At 37.6% G+C, this 17,960-nt stretch overlaps 1 protein-coding gene across 5 annotated transcripts in view; it reads left to right on the top strand.

Moving 5' to 3' along the window:
- Positions 1-17,960, top strand: part of MTMR1 (myotubularin related protein 1) — a 40,449-nt gene that overhangs the window by 1,164 nt on the left and 21,325 nt on the right. The window contains exons 2-14 of one of the 5 annotated variants that reach the window (XM_064159575.1): positions 1,630-1,735; positions 4,300-4,323; positions 6,491-6,541; positions 7,879-7,954; positions 8,846-8,940; positions 9,117-9,224; positions 9,624-9,725; positions 10,720-10,803; positions 11,431-11,580; positions 12,393-12,581; positions 13,034-13,219; positions 16,056-16,262; positions 17,040-17,132. In XM_064159575.1, the coding sequence (XP_064015645.1) occupies positions 1,630-1,735; positions 4,300-4,323; positions 6,491-6,541; positions 7,879-7,954; positions 8,846-8,940; positions 9,117-9,224; positions 9,624-9,725; positions 10,720-10,803; positions 11,431-11,580; positions 12,393-12,581; positions 13,034-13,219; positions 16,056-16,262; positions 17,040-17,132 (1,471 nt within the window). Of the gene's footprint in view, positions 1-1,629; positions 1,736-4,299; positions 4,324-6,490; positions 6,586-7,878; positions 7,955-8,845; positions 8,941-9,116; positions 9,225-9,623; positions 9,726-10,719; positions 10,804-11,430; positions 11,581-12,392; positions 12,582-13,033; positions 13,220-16,055; positions 16,263-17,039; positions 17,133-17,960 lie in introns of those variants that run through there. The other 4 variants (XM_064159576.1, XM_064159577.1, XM_064159578.1 and 1 more) reach the window with 4 other exon arrangements.

Here is a 17,960-nt window from a genome sequence, read left to right as displayed (position 1 = left end):
ACTTTCTTGCCTTAATTTTAATTTTTCTTTCTTGCCCTAATCTTGTTCTACCCTGGAAAAGTTATGTCTGTTTGTCCTGCAGTTAATTGATTTGCTGGTGTGGTGGTACCAGGCTGCACTAATGTGTGTGACCTCAGATGAGACAGAATAAAAGGAAGTGTACTGGTGTGTGTCCCACTTGACACACGTGGTGATAAGCCACGTCGGTATGGTCAGCATCCTGTGGTACACTGATGCATCCTGTGACAGTGGTTGTAGGAGGTGGATCTGCATTCAGATTCCTTTTCTTGCTGCTGTAGACTTTGTTGGTGTAGTTGTGCCTGGGGAAGATAAGCTATAGAAAGACAATTCCAGAATTAACAAGTAAACACTTACTTGGAAACAAACTTAAGCAAACGATGCACTAGAAATGAGTAGATGTGAGAGAAGGAGAGATAAATGAGCCCAGAAAAGAATTGTGGGGTTTAGCTCATGTACTTTTTTGCAAAACTTAAAAGTTTTTTTTCTCAGTGAATTTGGACTCCAGCACTAAAAGCTACTAAAATGTATTAGAAGGGTTCTGAAAGAGCTTTTCAATTCAGGTATGGAGTTGTTGCATGCATCTTCACCTTGTGTCTACCTATCCTAGCAGAGCTCACGTGAGAAATAACATCTAGATAAGTTCCTTATATGTGGTTATTCATCCTCACAATGTCCAAGTTGTGGAGCGCCTGTTGGTGCTGGATATGCACGTGTAACTATTCCTCTCAGTGTCACAGGATGCTCACAGATTGCAAAGTTAGTTTATTAATGAATTCTAAAAATTAATTAAAATTTCTTTCCTGCATTTGAAATCTGGATACGCGCTAGATCTGTAGAAGAGCCCAGCAGTTTGGTGAAATTGCAGTTACCCAAGGCATCAGCTGAGGCTGCTGTGACACTTGGGGAACAGTTTCCCCTGGCATTCTCAGGTTTTCATCAGATGCTGGCGTGTTTTGAAGCACATCTGGTGCACTTCAAAGTGTTCTTTGTAAGCAGCACTACTTCAGGCAACTGTTCTCAAAATGCCTCATGTGGAATTTAGTGGATTCTCCTGTTAGGCTCTTTGTCTTCAGGATTCCGATGAACACTGAACACTGCACGATTCCTTGCTGTAGCATGGGAAGGCCTGTCCTAAAGATTACTCAGAGATTGTTTTATGAATAGGGAAAAAAAATGCAACACAAATACAGTATACATCTTTACAGTAGTTTAATTTTGAGTATTTACTGAATAATCAGGAAATAATAATAGAGAAAATGTGAGGAGTTTTCTATTTCTTAATGCCACCCATGGAAGGAATTTGGTCAAGTAGTAAGTGTGTGAATGATGAAAAAAATTACACTGCATAAGGAAACATTTTACAAATTCCTAGGACCCTAACCTTGTTTTTAACCTACTGACAGCTCTACAGCTTTGATGAGTTCTAGTAAAATGCTTTTCCCTAATTTAATCAGCACAATAATTGTATTCTGCCTGCAAAGCAAGCTAATTTTTATGACGTTAGTGATTATTTATGGTTTTGTTTTCTGGATGTGCTCAATTGCTATGCTATTCCTAATACACATTTTGAATTGTTGCTAAATAATTTGAAATATTCTGGTTTTGTAGCCCGACTGGATCCCATGTGGAGTGGTGTAAACAGCTGATAGCGGCAACCATTTCTAGTCAGATTTCAGGGTCTGTCCCATCAGAAGGTGTGTCCAGAGACTACAGGGTAAGTGACTTGAGGAAATACATTGATTTGTTTAAGATAAAACAGTGAATGATCAGGAGAGTCTTTGCTACCTTGATTATCAGATGGTGAGTGCTTAGGTAATTGCTGAATGTTTCAGAACTACAAACATGTCATTATGTGTAGGAGTCTTTTGAATATGCTTTATGGTTTCCTCCACATTTAGAATTAGTGGCATTGAAGTCTACAGAATAAAAGTTGAGAGAGAGATGAAAGGAAAATTAAAAGTCAGGGTTTTGAATAAAATGTTAAAAGTGATCTGTATTTTCTTTTGGTTGCTACATAGAAAAAGTTTGGTTAAGTAGGCTTACACTTAGAGGTTGAAATCGTTTCTAGCATGTGTCATTCAGAGTGCAGAATTGAGTTCTCTAGATAAATGCATGTCTTTGTTCCTGTGCAGACAACATAAATGTCTGTCCTTTTTCTTGGTGTTTCACCAAGAGATAATGTAACATCAAACAAACAAATCGTGCTTTTCATTCCCTCCCAGCAGCATTATTGTCACTGAGGCAACAGTTGCACAAGGCGAACACCTGATAGGTTCCGTTATGCTTTTTTGCCCCTTTTATTTCAGCTTATTTGCCATTTCCATTACAGAGCTAGACAGCTGAGCTATCAGAACTGGAGTATGTGCCATTTTACTTCTCTTACAAATTGGTAGAAGTCACCTGTCTTTCAAGTCCCTTTAAGAAACCCAGGCTGTTTTATCTAGACCTCTTTTTTGCTTCTTCCCATATTTGGAAGAGTTTCAAGATCTTCATGCAAAATGGCGAAATGAAGATGTTACCTTCTTTTTGTTTTAAATATATTTCAAATTATTTTCTAATGTGCTCTGTGACTGAAAGTTTTGCTGCCCAGAAACAGTGTATTTTAAATCTGGGACAGCAGGTCAGATTCAGCCCAAACCTAAAAGATGAATCTATAAAATGTTTTTTGCCGTAGTCTACTTAAAAATTCCGCCCAAAAGAGTTTCATGCTATTGGCACAGTCAGCAGCTTATACTCATAAAAGAGTGTAGGTCTTCCTTACAGTGGCAGCTGAATTGGAAATGCATACTTCAGGTCAAGGCTAACGTCTTTGATAGAACATTGTGGGAAGCCTTGCATTACAGCTGTTGATGTTGTATTTGCCCTGTAGATCAAGGACTTGATTTTAGTAAAAGCCAAGCATGTAAGCTTGGTGTTCAGATCTCTGAGTTGGAATGCATTCCCCTAGAATAAAGAGCACTTCTTAATTCTGAGTAACCTCCTCTATACCAAAGTCATCTTGGATATTATTTAACAGAAATAAATCTTTTTAAGGCATGACTGAAATTCTGAATAGTTCACTGTTTCTTAGAAATGAAAGAAAAATATTAAGCCTGATAGTATTCAGAATTTTTGTGTGTGATTTATATTTGGCATCAATTCATCCCTGTGATTTGAAATCCCATGATGTTTTTTGATACTAGAGTACGTTTGGTTATGTTCATGATTGTTACCTTGTGAAGTGGCATCTTTGCACTCACCTTTCACAGTCTGGTGCTATGATTAGTTGCTTAGTCAGTGCCACTAACACACTGGGTTTGTTAGTTGCTACAGTGGAATTCACATGTGAAAAGGTAACTCCCACTTATAACTCAGTTTTTCTTCAAGACATCTCTTTCCCTTCTGACACTGGTCAATTTTCTGAGTCTTACCTTTGGCTACTAAAACATCTTGGAAACTTCAGGTAGGGCCAGATGTGAGTGTTTGCTTCTGGAACTCAGCAGTAGCTTTCTGATAGATTTACCGGGAACTCACTGTTTTATTCTTTTTTCCACTCTTTTCATGCTCTAATCCACATTTTTTTAAGACCAGACAAATATATGGATTCTTGTATCTTGTGGTGTTATTCATGTTACTCTCTTTAACTTCTCTCATCAGAATGTAACTTAGGGAGTGGAGAAGCAAAAGGAAGCAAGGGGACTGCAAATGAAACAGCCAGAACTGGAGAGTGCTGAGCGAGATCTTGTTTGCTAAACGTACAAAAACATGGTCTCACTCTGAGTTTGAACTCTGGAGAATATTCCTGAGTGAGGGTTTTATACCAGTGAAATTTTTTTTTGATAGAATAGCTGGGCATAGGCACCTTCAGAAATAAGCTGAGAAGAGTTGTGACTATCCCTGTTATGCCATTTGAATCCAAAAGATATGGTCGTTATACTTTATGGCTGTTATTGCTGGGTCATTGTCTTCCATGGAGAGAGATTAGCAGACTCTTTCTTCTCTTTCCACAATAGCACACTGTAAAATGGATAAAAGGGTGGTTGGGAATGAATATTTCAGAAGAGCTTGGCATTTGTTGCATCACTGAAATGAAGTGGCTAGATCGTTTCCATGTCAAAACCATTCTGCAGATGAGAGTACTAGATCTGCATCGTTTTGTTTTGTTCTTTCAAAATCCATCTATAATGAAAATGTTTGGAGCTAGAGTTTCTCTGCAAATATGACGAAGTACAATAGAATATCTTTAACAAACTAAATCCATGTGTTTTGTTGGATAACATTTTATATTTTAACTAACAGGTATACAGGAGGCCTGTTATACGGGTAAGATTACCTTTGGCTAGCAGTGAAACGGCCTCCTACCTGTTTGTCTTTTGTGCTGTGTGAGATCTTGGTGTGTCAAGCGTTCTTCTTTACTTCATTAATGTTTTTTATGAACCACTCAGACCATTTTGCTATGCAGTGCAACAGCTTTTTTTGCCATAGAAGTGCTTTATATACACTACAATGTTTTCATAAGCAATAAAAGTCAGTGTGTAAGAGAGCAGTGTTTTAAAATTATGTTATGAATGTGCCATACTAACTTCAGTTTTATTACATTTTGACAAAATGGATGCTTGCAACTGGGGCTTACTTGCTTTGGACTAAAGAGTGCAGTATTAGCAGCTCTAACGTGTTATCTATGCTAAAGACTATTAATTGTAAAAGTGTTATGTCTTTGTCTATCCTGTTTAAATAAGATACCAATTCATGCTTGCCTTTGTGTGTGTTTTACCTTAATTGTTACCACCCTATGGGAGGATTGAAAGTTAGGTTTGAATTATTAGACACTAGTGCAATGACCTGCATCTTTTTAATGATCATTTTGAGGCTGGGTCTTGCCCATTGTTCATTGCAGATACGAAAAAAAGCATGCCTTGTTTTCTTGTCTCTTTCTCTTAGTAACATTTATGGAGTGAGAAATGATCTGGATAGTGTTCCAACATTGTTCATTAAATGTGTCGAATGCTTTTATTCAAACAAAGACTTCTTGTTCAGTCTCAAACCGAGAGATGAAGTCTGAAAGATTTCTTTTACTCATCAGTTGTTTACAAATAATTTGTTTAGTCCAATCATCCAAATTCACAAGCTGACTTAATTTTTTTTAGTAGATAGCTCTCAAAATAATTGATCTAAGCTGAGTAACAAAAAAAATTGTTCTGTTTATTCAGTTTTTCACAGTTGTTTTGTCTTTGAATGATCTGCTGTGCTTCTCATTTAATAAAACTCTTATAGTGTATTTGTTGATTATCCTGGTTTTCTTCCAGAGATTACAGTATGTACTTTGCTTTCATTTCAGAAACAGTACTTTTATGGTTTTGAAATTAAATAATTTCTATTCATCAGAACCCCACAAGTACATATATGCTGGAGTCCTTTATAATTTGAAAAGATTTTTAAGATTAACTCCAACTCCTGCAGAATTCAAATTATCTGAAGATACCCAAAGTTTTTCTTTTAAGCTTTTGGATCTTGAAGGTTCTGTAGAAATGCTGTAAAAAGAAAAAAAAATTACTTTAGGAAACAATTGTAAATTTAATCTGAGGCTGGTTTTGCAGTCTGTCTAAAGTGAGAAGTTTTTGCATGTGAACTGGGAACAATAGAGTGTTGATAACACAACTTCTCTCCAGTTAGCAAAAAAGAACAGTTTTGGCTAGACATATTAAACCAATGAAGTAATCTTATAACCCTATGACATTTGTGCTTCTTTCTGGAGTGCATAGGGACCTTATGTTTATTAAAGAGATTGAATTAATATTCAGGATTTGCTGCCAATGTGATGCAGAAGTAAGCTAACATAAGAATGTGAATTGTTTGCATATTTTAGTACACAGAGTAACTTTACGTTCTGTAAGCTTACCAACTGTTACCCACAACAACCCAGAAATTGCTGGGAAAACATCTGAAACCATGTGAAGACTGAAAAATCAATTAAACATGCTTTACCCAGTAAAGTCTTTTTTTAATTGTCTAGATACTTCTATTTGATGTCGACCTGTTTTTTTTTTTCTTGAGAGATTGCATGAGTTCTCTCCTAATGCTGCCATTGCAAGCTGTACTCAATTCTGTCTATTGATAAGCATGTTGCATACTTTGGATTAATTTTCTTCACTATGTGGTTGTTTGTCTTAAAAAGACAGTACATACTTTTATATTCTTATCTACCAGCACTGACTTTTGTGAAAAAGGGAGTACATTTTTCATTTTGTGTTCTGCCAAATGAAATTAAAAGTATAGCGCTAATAGCTCGAATTCCTTTCTGTGGGATGTAGCTTGTGCCAGGAGTGGCAGATCTTGAATAGCTAAGCTGGAGTTTTAAGTATATGCTGTCCTTTTAAGGAAAGGAAAATAAAAATAAGGCAACAAGAAAGAAAAGATTCTAGCCTTTCACCTGTTGTCTGCATGTTTTTTCCTGTTCTCTCTTGCCCTACTGCTGCCTCATGCAATGTAGGAGATTCAGGATGGACACAATGGCTATCATTCTGAAGCAGAACCTGATCAGGTGGCAAGTTTTACTCATCTTTCATTCGTTAACTGTGTAGCAAGGTACTATATATTAGTACTTGTACAGTACAACCTATTAATGCAAGAGAATCCATAGAAGTAATTCGGAGTATTAGCTGGTTTATTGCTAGGTAAGGTTTTCCTATAGTGTCATGTAATCTAAACCGTATTTCTGCACCTAAGCACCTGTCTGACAGAGCACATCTCTCCTTTGAAGTTTTTAAGTGTTGCCTAACTCTCTGCACATCATCTTTTGTGACCGGGTGCTGAATATAAAGTTCTGTTAGCTTCCAGGAAAATCCAGAGATCAATTTAAATATCTTTAGAAAGTATTTATCAACAAGTGCTTGAGCAGTTTGGAGGCAAACTGGCCCTACCAATTGTTTGTATGTGGATCAGAGCTGTAATACAAGGGAAGAGTTATTTGTTTACTGTAACATAGCTCATTATAATTATTCCCACTTCAGGATGTGAAAAATTTAAACCTTAACTCATCATGTGGACCTGAGAGAGATCACTTCCTCATATGATCCTTTAAAGTCTTGCAAGCCCTTTTATTTTTAATTAAAGTCTTCAGTACATTGTAAATCTTTAACTGCCAACAAAGAACCCAGAGCATCAATCTTGTATCGTTCAGGAATGAAGCCATTTGCCTAAATGAAAATGTATGGAAGTAGCCTTTATATTAAATTGCTAATTGTTCTTCTGTATTTCATTATTACTTCACTCATGATTTAATCTAATGGACCTCTTCCATAAGCCTTGGTGCTATCACTAGGGTACTGATTGAAAGAGAGCATCGTGGGGTGCTTCTGACTTCGTGCTATCAAAAATACAAAGTTAAAAAAATGTTAAGTAAATAAAGCTTCTGCCGTAGAATTCTCACACAGGAAGTACTCAAATACTAAATAAACAACAGTATGAATAGCAAAAATAAGTCAATATGAGCTTTAAAACTTTTTGAATTAGATAAATTACCCCAGATAATACCAGCATTTAGCAAAAGATTAACAAACTAGTAATTATAAAGTGGGCTGATCTTCTTGTTCTCATTTTTGTATGCTCTGTGTAGCTAGCGTGTGAAACTAATGTTTGCATAAATGCTTTAGTACTAATATGTTGCTAACTTGTATGTCTGTGTTAGATTATAATATTGAATTCTGTGTTTGGTTCTTTTTTTTTCAACTCTGGTGCTGTTTAATACAGTTGTGCCTTGTAAAAAAAGATACACTTCTTGTCTTCAGTAATCTGGTAGTAAAAGCACTTTGCATCGAAATGTATTGATGTAGTACAGATGGAAAGTGAGATTTACTCATGGTTTTGGATTTCTGCCAGGCACTGCGGGATGGAAACAAGCTAGCACAGATGGAAGAGGCTCCACTTTTTCCTGGAGAATCAATCAAAGTGATTGGTAAGCATACTATTGAACACTACACTGAATACTATTAAATTGCTAGCTTATTCAAAGAAACATATATCATTTCCTTTTCACTTGTATTATTTTAATTTAATACCACTTTAGCATAGCTAATATGATGTGAATTTATTTTCTTTATTTTAAATCCAACTGTAAGAAGAAGAAATTGATTCCAGAGGATAAATTTGTTCACATATATAAATACTCTTTTTTCAAAGGTTAGTTTGGTCCATATAGGTGTGTTAGTTATATTTGTGCTTGGGCATGCCAGGGATACTCTGTGGATTGAAAAGGCTCAAAATTGTGATGTCAAAGATGATGAAGACATGGAAAACTTAGTTTCCGGTTCTTAATGAGATTTATTTTGCTTTAGCCTGATACAGCAGTCTCTGCATTAGCAATGCAGTAGCTGGCTAGAGGAGAGTACTAGCTCTTCCCAATAGAAGTGAAAATGAGGTAGGGGCATGTAACTGAATTACTTAGAGCTCAGCTGCAGTAGCTTCCCATTTGGATGCACTCTTTGGAGTGAGTGTGGGTGCTGTACGCCTCAGGGGAGGGACCAGAGCTGCCTGCCGCTAAGAATACCAGCAGGTACTTTGTTGCCTATCTGCCCTTACTGCATCCAGTGCTAGCTGAGCCTTGCCCCAGTTGCTCAGCAGTTGCTCAGCAGCAGTGGGACTGAGGAATTCGATTGTTTTCATTGTTGAGATAAAGACTGCTCTTTCGATCCTGACAGCATCTGAGGGGTAGGCTTTGTTATTGAAGTCTCAGGCATCAAAATCTTACAGAGCTGCAAAAGTCTTGCTATTTTAAAATGGATCTAAATTATTATGGAACAAATGTGTGTGGTAGTAAAATCGGTCTGTTTATTTGTTCTGTTTCCAGCTAAAGATGTTATGTATATCTGTCCATTCATGGGAGCAGTCAGTGGTACACTAACAGTGACGGACTTCAGGATGTTTATCAAAAGTGTTGAAAGGGTAAGACCCTCCTATCTATCTGCATGTTGTTTCATGTGAGGCTGTTGCTGAATAGATTTCACAAAGTGACAAATTTGATGTGAGTTACAGTTGACCGTAATGAAATGTACGTGAAAATCTTGGGTTGTATTCCTCCCAGTGTAATAACGTTCATTTGTCTTGTGTGCAAAATTCAGGATCCACCTTTTGTTGTTGATGTTCCCCTTGGAGTCATAAATAGAGTTGAAAAAATTGGAGTACAGAGCCATGGAGACAACTCATGTGGTATAGAAATAGTTTGCAAGGTATGGCATGGTAAAGATTTATTAATACTAAAGTATTTTCGTTTCATGTTTCTGCAAAGGGAATCTGCTTACACTTGCTGCTTTTCTGTCTGATCAGTTCCCTGTATTCAAACCCTACTTCATTTAGATAATTATTTCAATTCCTCTTATGATACTTACAGTCTTAAACACTTCTGCCTTTTGTCTCAAGAGTGGATTCATAGGAAAAAATGGCTATTTTTATATCTGGCAACTGTAACGATGATCCCAGTCATGGTATGAATGCTTACAGAGCTCAGTTCTAATGTGGGCTAAATTGTGTCAGTGCTACATATGTGCCTTCCTTCAATCTAATTTCTTAGGGCTTTTTTTCCCTCTTAATTTATCACAGAGTAAAAGAGTGTGCCTTATTTTTGACAGGATATGAGAAATCTGCGGCTGGCTTATAAACAGGAGGAGCAGAACAGATTGGAGATTTTTGAGAACCTTGTAATACGTGCATTTCCTGTCTCTAACGGGCTGGTGAGTCCTGGCATCTAGAAAAGGCTGTCACTGGCTCTGCCTTCTTTTTGCAAAGGGTGGGTGGGTGAGGAAATACATGGTCTCTCTAAACAGGCATTAAAATGTTGATTGCTAAAATCTGTTACAGAGCAGGGAAGCTCCTCTGACCCCCTCTCTGTTCTGCATTAGTTCATAAAACATTGTGCGGTGTCCTATTATCAGTGAAGTTAATTTGTACATAACCCCTGAGATCTCGATTTGCCTAATGTGGCTGATTAAAAATACGTATGTATTGACTCCTACTTTCTGCAGTAGATAATTCAGTCTTGAAGTTCTATCTAAAACCACAGATAACATTGCAGCCAGGTAGGGGGTGGCCTCTTCTCCCAGGCAACCAGCAATAGAACAAGGGGACACAGTCTCAAGTTGTGCTGGGGGAGGTGTAGGCTGGATGTTAGAAGGAAGTTCTTCACAGAGAGAGTGATTTCCCATTGGAATGGGCTGCCCAGGGAGGTGGTGGAGGCACCGTCCCTGGAGGTGTTCAAGAAAAGCCTGGATGAGGCACTTAGTGCCATGGTCTAGTTGACTGGCTAGGGCTGGGGGATAGGTTGGACTGGATGATCTTGGAGGTCTCTTCCAACCTGGTTGATTCTATGATTCTATGATATGATTCTATATTATTAGTTAGCTGCAGAATGTCATTTCAGTTGCCTGTACTGGTTAGGGGGTAGGACACCAATCTCCTCATCCTGATTATGCCATTGATGTGTTGTATGATAACTGGCAAGTAATATCAACTCTCTGTGTCCTCTCTTGGTTTTGTTAATTGCATAGCATGTAAGTGTCTTGAACTTTATAGCACAGTGTGGTCCAGTCTTGACTGAAGGTTTTACTTCATCCATTAAAGAGTTTTACAAGTGTTAAATATGAAATACTAGGAGGTTTGCTGTTTTGGAGCTTATTGTGCATTATGCCCCTTCAGCAGTAATTTAGTCCTTTGCTTTGTTGTTTGTAGCCTCTTTTTGCATTCAGCTATAAAGAAAAGTTTGCTGTTAATGGCTGGAAAGTGTATGATCCAATGGCAGAATATAAGAGGCAGGTAAGTTATGTGAGTATTTGGTATTTTCCCCTCCATTTCCCATAAAGCCATTAAAGCAAGAGAAACATAATGAAAGAAAACTCAAAATGTAGCTCTAGCTACATGCAGAGACTGATTCTCACATTTAGGTAATGTGATTGATTTTGGGAGTGTTGAGCACCTGCTGAATTTGATGGTTATAACAGGTGCTGAGTATTTGAGCAGACTGGTCTGTCTTAATGTGCATTCTTAAATACACATTTTCAAAGTGATGCTGCTGGACAATACAGACTTTAAAATTTGGTTTCCAATAATCATTATTAAACAGAAGGGTAACTGTAGTTTACCATTGTATATCTACAATTTCCTAATTAGAAAAGTATTTTCATTTCACTGTATGGTCACTCTCTTAACTGAGTATGCAATTTATTCAAAATACTATTTGACATATAATTTTTAAAGATAATAAATAGGGATGACTTAATGCTTTGGTTCAATATGAAGACTAAATTTTACAGCTTATTTAAAAGAAAAATGAAGGTACAGGTTTTTTTAAGCAAGCTAGCATGTAAACATTTTCATCACCTTAAACTCAGATACATAAAGGTCTAACCTGAAAAATACAAAATATGTTTTGCTTTCATACAGGGCTTGCCCAATGAGAGTTGGAAAATATCCAAAATTAACAGCACCTATGAGCTTTGTGATACATATCCTGCAGTTCTTGTTGTGCCAACCAGTGTAAAGGATGATGACCTCTCAAAAGTGGCAGCATTTAGAGCAAAGGGCAGAGTTCCAGTAAGTGAAGCTTTCACAAGGAGATACAACTACTTTACAAAATTGTAGCTGATAAGAATTTTTAGAGTTCTTTTAAATGTTTAGAATGCTTTGCATTTCAAGCTCTGATTTGGGATGAGTAGTGCTAGTGTGTTATCAATGTGGTTTTGCACCATCATACCCTTAAATTTGCATTTATTTGCCAGAAAATAATGTGCAGGCAGCATGGCTGTTTAATTGCACCCTGGCTTGCTGTTTTTATAGTGGTATGGCACTGGTTAGGCCACACCTTGAACACTGTGTCCAGTTCTGGGCCCCTCAATTTAAGAAAGATGTTGAGGTGCTTGAACATGTCCAGAGAAGGGCAACAAGGGCAACAAGGCTGGTGAGGGGGTTGGAGCATAGCCCTATGAGGAGGGAACTGGGGTTATTCAGCCTGGAGAAGAGGAGGCTTAGGGGAGACCTCATTGCTCTCTACAACTAGCTGAAAGGAGGTTGTAGACAGGCAGGGGTTGGTCTCTTCTCCCAGGCACCCAGTGACAGAACAAGAGGACAGTCTCAAACTGTGCCAGGGCAGGTTTAGGCTGGACATTAGGAAGAAGTTCTATGCAGAAAGAGTGATTGTCCATTGGAATGGGCTGCCTAGGGAGGTGGTGGAATCACCATCCCTGAAGGTGTTTAAAAAGAGGCTGGATGAGGCACTTAGTGCCATGGGTTAGTTAATTAGAAGGGTTAGGTGATAGGTTGGACTTGGTGATCCTAGAGATCTTTTCCAACCTGGTTAATTCTGTGATTCTGTATAGTAAACTAAAACTGTTTTATTTCATTAACAGGTTTTATCCTGGATTCATCCTGAAAGCCAAGCAACAATAACACGATGCAGTCAGCCATCAGTAGGCCCAAATGATAAGCGCTGCAAAGAAGATGAAAAATATTTGCAGACAATAATGGATGCCAATGCTCAGTCACATAAACTTATCATCTTTGATGCCAGACAGAATAGTGTTGCAGATACAAACAAGGTAGGTTGGAATCAAAACTAGCATTAGCAGTTCTGTGCTACAAGGCTGAAGACTAAGAGATGAGGATAAGGAGAACTTAATGTGAAAAACAGATTAAAAATGGCTTCTAAAGAGGGTGTGGGAGGGAAGGTAAGTTGCTTGTGCCATTTTGGAAAGTCCATGGAAAATTGAAGGCAGTGTGAAGACATAACAGAAATGATGTAGTAAAGCCCATGGAAGACCAATGATTTCAGTAATAAAAAGGGAAAGATGTGTAGATGTATTATCGGGCAGTCTATTGGAATCAGAGTTTTTTTTCCTTCACCTGGAAAAAATTCTGTTAAATTAAATCTTATTATTGCTGAAAAATACTTTGTCTCAGAAAATTCTGAAACCTGACCAAAATTATATATACGGAAGTCTTCTGCACATTCTTTGCTTTGTCTTTTTTTTTTTTACTTCATAAATAACAGGCGAAAGGTGGAGGATATGAATGTGAAAGTGCCTACCCAAATGCAGAGCTGGTCTTTCTGGAAATTCACAATATACATGTGATGAGAGAATCCCTGCGTAAGCTGAAAGAAATAGTTTATCCTACTATTGATGAAGCTCGGTGGTTGTCTAATGTGGACTCAACACATTGGCTGGAATATATAAGGGTAAAACACTTTTGGGTTTTTTTTAAGCTATGTTTTTAACATTTCTGGAAACACTTCTCAAATAATGTGTTGATCAGGTTAATTTTGTGGGGAAAAAAGGAGTCATTAAATGATCACTTAGGACATGGTGTTGTGAGCATTTCATAGTTTTCTCTTTTATATATTGGTAGGTAATGAGTTAATTCCTGATAACACAGTATCGTATTCAGTGTTGGACAATGTTTTATTTTCTTGAGAGGGAATGTTTGTGAGCAGTCCAGGGTTATCCCTGCTTTTTGGAAGAATGCCCTGGGAACTTCAGATTGTATCTGAACAACTGCCAAAAGGACTTGACTGTAAGTTCTACAGTCGATTCTCATCCTTCCCTCCTTCAGTGCAGTGTTGGTGTCGGGCACCCACATTTTCATGGGCTGTTTACAGCCGCTGCTTTACTGGGTTATAATCTGCTCTTACTTGGCATGATATTAAAATAAATCACCACCATGCCTAGTTTTACAGTCTGTTTCACTAATCTATGAAATGTTTTTAAAAAGATTATTTCATTACCCTACTTATTATAAATATGGATGAAGTGGGATTTGGTTTATTATCAGCTGGCTCAAATGTCACTCATGAAAAACGTGTTTGGGGTTGTTCATTCCTTTGACCTTTTTCTGTTAACGGTGCTTGCTAACTGCTGTGGGAGAACCAGCAGAGGGAGCAAATGCTTAAATTAAGAACTAAATAAATGGAATGCTCTTTTGGGAACAGGTTAATTTTCTTACTCATTTCAAGCTGGACTATTTCAAACAACTTTGAGAATCTAAATATCTGGAAAGGTTTTTTTTTCGTCAAGCTGGTCTTGGGTACAAAAATCTGTTTTTAAAAATGGAGTGGTTTGGGGCAGTGGTCACCTTTCATTGATGTTGTCTTCAGTGGAGTTCCTCAGCTTAGCCAGCGTCAGAAGTGAACTTTGATACCACTGTTTCACAGACAAGAGCACAGCAATTTGAAATTACATTTAAATGACATTAAATAGTTGAGACACATGTAATTCTCTTTTTAAATCTATCCCTTATGTGATGCTTCATGTTATGGTATTGGCATCACAAACTGAAGCTTGGTTTCTTAAAACCTTGCACTGCTGTGTTGACAGTGGCAACAGTATCTCCCTGTGCTTTTATTCAAGGCTTGAAAGCCTTTCTTGCCTATCTCTTGCTTGTAATATAGCTTAAGAAATCCACATCTTTATACTCAAATACATCTTCTGTTTTCTAGGCTTGGACCTCTGTGATGGTGTCCCAGTTTAGTGGGATATGTTACCAGAAATTCACCTTCCTGACACTGGGCACCCAAAACATTTGATTGTGGTCCAGGACTGTCCAGGGAGGCACCAGTAATATTTCATCTGTGTGAAAGTGGCAGTTAACAGCAGGCATTGCTTGGTGCTTTTTTGTACACCCAGGATGTGGTGCCCTTTTCACATCCCTCCTTCCCCAGAGTATTTTCTGTATTTCAGGGTAGAACCTAGTGCTAGAATTATTTTTAAACTGATTCTCACCTTTCAATCAATCTAAAGTAATTCATTAGGAGCCCTAAGTGTTGGTAACTAAACTTTGAAACGTTTTGAGCTGTACTCCCTCATCTGCATTCTGTTTAGGGCAATTTAGAGCAAGCTATTGCATACTCATATTTTATACAGATTCATTTTCTGCTTTTATCAAAGACTAAACTTTTTCAGTGTTTGCACTTTTTCAGTGCAGCAGAGCTTTGTAACTAAAGTAGTTGGTGATTAACGAGTTTAGACCACAAGCTCTGTTCTCCCATAGAAGCTTTTGTATTGTTTCTGCCATTTCCATTCTGGCACCCTTCAGTTTTGCCATGAATAATGCAGTCAGTGGAAGATAAGAGTCAATGAAAACTGTCTCTAAAGCACAGTTCTTGAAACAGCTTTAAAGACTGGTCTTGTGCACAGCTTCTTCAGTGGATGTGGCTTTCGTGCTTCCCAGAAGATGTTTTACATGCCTAGGAAGGGAAGAATACAAATGTTTTGCAAGATTCCATTTTCTAATGTTGTGAGATGCAGAATAGGAATTTGTCTTGCGATCCTATTCTAGTGCTTGTTTTTTTCCACATATTTTTCAGTGCCACAGAAGGCTATGTTGCAGAGACAGATCTTCACAGGAGAGAGATTGTTCAAGTTTTAAAAAAACAGAGAGTGGCATAAGAGAACAAGGGAGGGAGTTTGTGGTGGAAAAGGCTAACAAATTCACACAGGAGATCTCAGTCTTGTGCTATCTATTTTATACTCTCCAGCATGCTTCTGAATCTAGGCTACTGGTGGTCTTCTCATGGCTTGAATGTGATGTATATTTCATTCACCAGCAAAGCAGCACAGGCTTCCCAGACAGGGGTTTCTCTGTTTGTGTTGTGTTTTTTATTTTGATTATCTGGATAGGTTGTTCATCTCCAAACTTAGTATTTGAGAACTGAAAGCCAAGGAAGAGTGATTGATTACTGAGAAACAGAGAATTCAAAACACTGAGCCTACAGGCTTTGGAGTAGGTCGTAGTATTTGTGTCTTTTCATCACGATACAGTTTCAGATTTGATTTGGAGAAGGGATTCCCAGATTCTTTTACCATGTGCTACTAATAACGGAGGGCTGGCAAGAACTGTCTCCTGGACAACATATGCATACCACCCTCATTTAATGCAGTGTCATCCAGCTGATTAACTAATTGGAAATGTTAAAATATATTAATCTTAAGAGTGAAAAGTTCATGTATCTGTTTGAGTTTGGTAAAGTTTTGGTTAGTATTTGACATGCTTGGGTTTTGTTGTTTTGTTTCTTGAAGATGCTTCTTGCTGGAGCAGTGAGAATTGCAGATAAAATTGAGTCTGGTAAAACTTCTGTAGTGGTTCACTGCAGCGATGGCTGGGACCGAACGGCACAGCTCACAGCGCTGGCTATGCTCATGCTGGACAGCTATTACAGAACCATCAAGGGGTTTGAAGTCCTTATAGAGAAAGAATGGATAAGTTTTGGACACCGATTTGCAATGGTAAGCTGAAAGATCTAACATGCAGTTTATCACCTTCAAGGTTCTTTATTCTGAGTAGCATCTTTTCTCACACTGCTCTGCTCCATTTTCATTGTTATTGCTGGTGTCCTTCATTTAATGGTGTGGGTGTCTTAGGGAACTCAGACCTGTTCTTTTTTAACAGGAAATCTATGTGAGAGGTATAATGTGAAGTAAAGAAGGATTAAGTGGTTTGAAGGTAATGGTAAAATGAATGAATTAATGGCTTTTTTACAAGTAATAGGGATTGCAGCACATTGTTTCATCTTTAACAGTCTTGTGAATGGAGAAAGAAGGAAACAATTAAGGTGTCTAGAAGGTTAAATTGCTGGATCCATTACACTGATTTAAGATTGAAATGTTTATTTAATAGTGAGGAATTAGGACTTAAATTATGGTGCCATTTTGTGGGCTTGACTCTTAAATTTAGGAGAAATGACATGTAGTTATAGCAGGTGGATATGGAATAATTGTCATTTCAGAACAGTTTTACTAGATACTTACTAGTTTGACCCACTAGTAGCGATAAAATGGCTGTGCAGTGAAAGATGGGGGAACAACTGGCAGAGTGCTTTGGCCAGTTCTCTTTCCAGCTTGGCTCAACAGCAAGGGCATGTCCATACATTAATATTGGCATGCATTGTGGGAAGTTTGCTTGTCTCGTACACAGTTGGAATACATTTAAGAGTTATTTAGCTTTAAAGTGTTGGAGTAGTACTGTAAACTAGACTGAAATGAAAAGTTTCATTTGACTTTCAGCGAGTAGGACATGGAGATGATGATCATGCTGATGCAGACAGATCTCCCATTTTCCTTCAGTTCATTGACTGTGTTTGGCAGATGACAAAGCAGGTAAGATGCTTAAAAGTATATTTCTGTAAGGGTCTCAATCTTTACCTTGGAGACATAAGTCACACAGGAGAACACATTTGCAGAGCAGGAGTATGTTGGTTGCGTTGTCGCTGCACTGCGCACATAGGGAAACTTTTTTGCTCAAAAGTGAGGTACAAAGAGGTCGATGTATTGACTTGAAACCTAGTAATCCTTTTTGTTTAAAATAGGCTTTGAAAGAGTTGTTTGATGACATAAACCAGAGTTATTGATGAGTTAAATGATTTGCATTGGACATTCACTTGCGGAGTAAATATTTGTATGGATTTAGGTTGATTGTGAACTGAGGGAAGAGGATTCTTCTATATATGTCTTAAATTTGAAATGTAAGTTGATGTTGGCATAATTATGCATACAAGGGCAGCATTTCTAATGTACATATTGTCAGATACCTTTTTTTATGCTCAACACTGCTTCTACCTCTGGCTCAAGGTTGATCTTTGAAATTGATGATATTTAAGGTATCAAAATAATAATTAAAACAAATCTGAATATGTAAAATCACAGAACAGATTTAGCCTTGCTTTTCCTTATTTGAACCTCCAGGAGCATAAATTCTTTGAAAGACATCTAAGAACAGCATATTACTCTGCTTTAATGGCGTTCCTGAAATAAATTGTCCACATGAAGACTTTATTTCCAAATAAATTAGACGTGCTTGGTTCCTTTTCCCCCCTTTTTTTTCTTTCTCTTTTGTTTTTCCTCCTTAAAGCCCAAGATAGATCTGTGCTCTTATGGTAAAAGCTATTATACTGAAGTCTGTGTGGTGTGTGATTTCTTTTGAAGATG

Source organism: Pogoniulus pusillus, chromosome 19 (assembly GCF_015220805.1).
Source record: "Pogoniulus pusillus isolate bPogPus1 chromosome 19, bPogPus1.pri, whole genome shotgun sequence".
In the NCBI taxonomy this organism is placed as follows: Eukaryota; Metazoa; Chordata; class Aves; order Piciformes; family Lybiidae; genus Pogoniulus; species Pogoniulus pusillus.
Note: the sequence above shows the minus strand (reverse complement) of the source record. Positions and strands in the feature narration are given on the sequence as shown.